General features: G+C 43.0%; 1 protein-coding gene across 1 annotated transcript; it reads right to left on the bottom strand.

The window, feature by feature from the left end:
- Positions 1 to 702: 702 nt before the first annotated feature.
- Positions 703 to 3,530, bottom strand: LOC136477937 (AP-1 complex subunit sigma-1). The gene is made up of 8 exons (XM_066476215.1): positions 3,391 to 3,530; positions 3,235 to 3,275; positions 2,990 to 3,076; positions 2,005 to 2,096; positions 1,775 to 1,883; positions 1,648 to 1,683; positions 1,431 to 1,517; positions 703 to 1,042 (listed from the first exon to the last, which is right to left on the bottom strand). Exons 2-8 carry the CDS (start codon positions 3,235 to 3,237, stop codon positions 971 to 973), a joined length of 486 nt encoding a protein of 161 aa, XP_066332312.1. The 5' UTR covers positions 3,238 to 3,275; positions 3,391 to 3,530; the 3' UTR covers positions 703 to 970.
- Between the last annotated feature and the right edge of the window lie 332 nt (positions 3,531 to 3,862).

Genomic DNA, 3,862 nt, shown 5'->3' with positions numbered 1-3,862 from the left:
TACATACTCAAATGAATATACATGTGTGAATGAGTCATTCAAAAATGCTAGTAGGAAGCTGCTGAGCTCTCTCTGTGGTAGTGTGGTGGGTTCGGTGGAGAGCATCAACGCGATCAGGACGGTGACCCTGCTGACACCGTCCGAGCAAGAGGTGCTCGACACTGCTCTAATCCGACTATTTGCGAGACGAATCTTTTAAGCCTAATTAGTCCATGATTAGACAACGTGGTGCTACAGTAACACGTGCACTAATGATAGATTAGTTAGGTTTAATAAATTCGTCTCGCGGATTACAGACAGATTCTGTAATTTATTTTTTTATTTGTATCTGAACACCCCATACAACACCCAATGTGACACCCAAAAACTTTACGTCCTGGATTTAAATGAGGCCACAACACACATGGGTGCAGACATCTATGGCATTACTCCGGGTACGGGAAAGATAGTACTCCGCGTAGGGGAGATATTGGTGAGAAATAAAGTATATTTTATGTCACCAGGCGTAGACCACCAGAATTCACTACAGTGAAAAAGCCAGCACCAATCTATTTGCAAGCACAGCAGCTTACAAATATAGTATAGCCACCCAAAGTTCAACCCTAACACAGGCGCTACAAGCACGAATTTGGAGAATAAAGCATCACAACACAGACAACTTGCAGTGGTTTTCAGACATTGGAGAACACAATAAACAATCAATGAGGTCGAGAAAAAATATGCACTTATAACATCAGGAATTTACAACTATGCCTGAGCAAATCCTGAAATCGCGACTTTACTTGCAACGGAACACATACAATGTAGTTACACATCACGCTCATTCTGAATGACCTGGAGTCTTCAAATCCGTATTCCATTGAAAACATGAGCAGAGCAAATGGACTGTCAGTCCAGTGCATTACAGTTGCTTGTATAATAACAATGAGAAGATAGAGCAAAGGGGCAGGCACTAGAGTCGTGAAGAACTTTATTTTGTAGCCTGAGCAATGATGTTACTTATGGAGCTGGCTTCCTCTTTAGCAGCCTCGACTAATGAATCCTGCACAATTCATATTTCAGAAAGAAGTTTGTTAGGATAAAAAGATCATGCACTTCTAACAGCGGTTAATTCATAAAGTACAGCATTCTATCCAGAGTACTGGATATGTGGGTGATATAGGGAATGAAGCAGGTTTTGTGCCTTAATCGATGCACAAGTTTTACTTCAATAGGAAACAGAAAATAGGAAATCAGTAAGCACAGCAAAGGTGTTAGAATGCTATTTACGAATCCCCTACTGAATCACAGGGTAAAAGAATTAAACCACAGCAAGGCACAAGCAAGCAAAATCTCATGCGACACACTGAAAGTCCTGAGTAATTGTGAAAAATATTGAATTTTCAAGCAAATACAAAACGACAAGTTAGCCAAATGTGAGGTTAACATGCCTGTGCAGCAATAAGTCTTGCAACATTCTTCTTGCTAGATTCTTGAAGTTCACCAGCGATGAGAATCTCATCCAGTATGTAGTAGGCCTGCATAAATGGAAAACTGGGACTGATGAATATGACTACGCACCCATAAGCGTGATCAGAAAATAGCACAAAGTTGCCAAAGACTAAGTCCAATCCCAGGTCCTCAGTGTTGATAAGCATTAGAGGTTACCTTATGGAAATTGAATATCAAATCCAGTTCACATACCTAAAGAATTCGTAGAGAAAACAGTCAAAATGATGACACGAAAGCATGAATCTTTAATCTTAATTATGAAATTGAATACTAAAACACTCACACTCCCAAAATAGCGGTCCAGTATCTCGACGAAATGATGGATGATTTCAAGGACTTCAAGCTCATTGTCATCAGCATCAATGCACATGCAGAAATACAGGCTGGCATACCTAACCACCATATATAGTTATAAAGACACATCAATAGTTAGCAAGCAGATATTACAAAAGCAGCATAACCTATGAGGCTATGAAACAAACAGTACAATTCAACAGCACTGCTGAAGCATACCTCCGGTATACGACCTTGTAACCTCTCCACTCAACAAAGTTGCAGAGTTTGGGCCCTCGTGTAAGAATGAGTCCACTGAGTTCGCGAATAACCTTTTGAACATGAGTAGCAAATTTAATATACAAGCATTCAGCAATACACCTCACAAAGAAAAGATTTAATGACCTCTAGAAAACTTGTTTTTTCGGAATTATACGAAGCCAGTAAAAAAAAGAAAAAAATCCATGGGTACTTGAAACCGAGTACCCGGTAAAAAGCAGAATATTTGATGGAAGACAGCAGAACCCTTCCAACAGTCTGTGTAATAGGGGAAGTCCTATATGAATTCATCAAATTGATGAGAAAATAGACTGGGGCCCTACTCACTTGTTACCCAACAACACGTCAGAGGAAGAAACAAGGGACCAACGAGTAGGAGAAATGGGAATTTGTTCAGATGATTGAATTTAAGATAATATTGTCACTTCTCACTGCCTGCTGCTCTATAACACTAGTGGTAGCAGATATATGATATCACAAAACCATAAATTACCAAATACAAGAGAAAAAACAACATGAATGAATACATATTCAAGTTTACATAACAAAAAACATACATCAGTCTGTACGGAAACACAGGTGCTGGATCAAGATATAGCTCTAGAAGTTGGGAACCGACACGCATACTGTACAACAAACTTATTACAAAACGGCCACTATCCGTTCACTTCTAGTGTTAAATATCGATTCGTTGGAACAAATCAAGGCTGCAAAGTCCTGACACAGATTGGCATGCATAGTCTTAACTCTTGCAGAAATTAGCACCCACTGCCAGTGATGAACACAGAGCAACCATAACTCTTGCAGAAATTAACACCCAATGCCAGTGATGAACACAGAGCAACCATAACTCTTGCAGAAATTAGCACCCACTGCCAGTGATGAACACAGGGCAACCAGGACTGAATTACACTAGTTATCGCACAGAGCAGTGTGGGATACTGACCTTGGTCCTCTCCTTCTGGGTGTACGGAGAATACCACTTGGTGAGCCTCACCTTGCCCTGGCGGCTGATCAAGAGCACGAAATTAATCTACAAAAGCGCACAGAAAAAAGATTCAGATTTCAAACGAGATCCAGTGCAGTGCTAGATCGTGACCGCCATCTACAGGAAGCCGCATGAGCAGCGCGCCCGGCGCAAAACGCAAGGGCACAGATCATAGGATCACGGGGGAGTGGGGCGGATCTTACCATGGTGGATGGATAGGAGCCGTCGTAGCACGATCTGGATCCTGCGTGGGAGGAACACAGGCGTGTAACTGGGGTCAGATCCGGACGCAAATAGCTTATTACAGAGGGTTTAGGGTGGTCGGTTCGGCACTGCGGGAGTGGAAGGGAAGTGCGTACCTGGTGGGTGGGTGCTCGTTGCCAGCGACGAAGGGGCCTACGAAGAGGTCGCCGCCGCTCGCCCACCGTCGCCGCCGGGAATGAAGGCACGCGAGAGGAAGGCAAAACGGTTGGGGAGGTGAGTAGTGGAGATCTAGCTCGGTCGGTCGACTCCACCAGCAAGGAGATCGGCCAGCTTATAGGCCCACCACGGTAACGGGCCTGCGGATCGGAGCAGCCCAGATCGTGCTGGTTGGCTGGGCATGGGCTTGCCCATGGCTGGCCTTGCAAACTACCCTTTTCCATTTTTCTTATTTTTTCGGCAATTGCAATGAAACACTTAAACACTTTTTCTTTGATTACCAACATGCTAAGATTATATGGCGTATAATTTACATAGCTACTAGGTTAACCACTATAGGTCTATATCTCGTATGCTCGGGAATTAGTTAACTTGCATTAGGGATATTGAACGAAAGCTGATCTTAGTGGG

Source organism: Miscanthus floridulus, chromosome 1 (genome assembly GCF_019320115.1).
Source record: "Miscanthus floridulus cultivar M001 chromosome 1, ASM1932011v1, whole genome shotgun sequence".
In the NCBI taxonomy this organism is placed as follows: domain Eukaryota; kingdom Viridiplantae; phylum Streptophyta; class Magnoliopsida; order Poales; family Poaceae; genus Miscanthus; species Miscanthus floridulus.
The sequence above is the reverse complement of the archived record's forward strand: the minus strand, read 5'-3'. Positions and strand labels throughout refer to the sequence as shown.

Bases quoted from the DNA above. Each gene is read 5' to 3' on its own strand.
- LOC136477937 (XM_066476215.1), bottom strand. The intron at 2,097-2,989 runs GTCAGTATCCCA...CATGTTCAAAAG, and splicing joins CCCAGAAGGAGAGGACCAAG to GTTATTCGCGAACTCAGTGG. The intron at 1,043-1,430 runs GCATGTTAACCT...TGAATTGTGCAG, and splicing joins CAAGACTTATTGCTGCACAG to GATTCATTAGTCGAGGCTGC.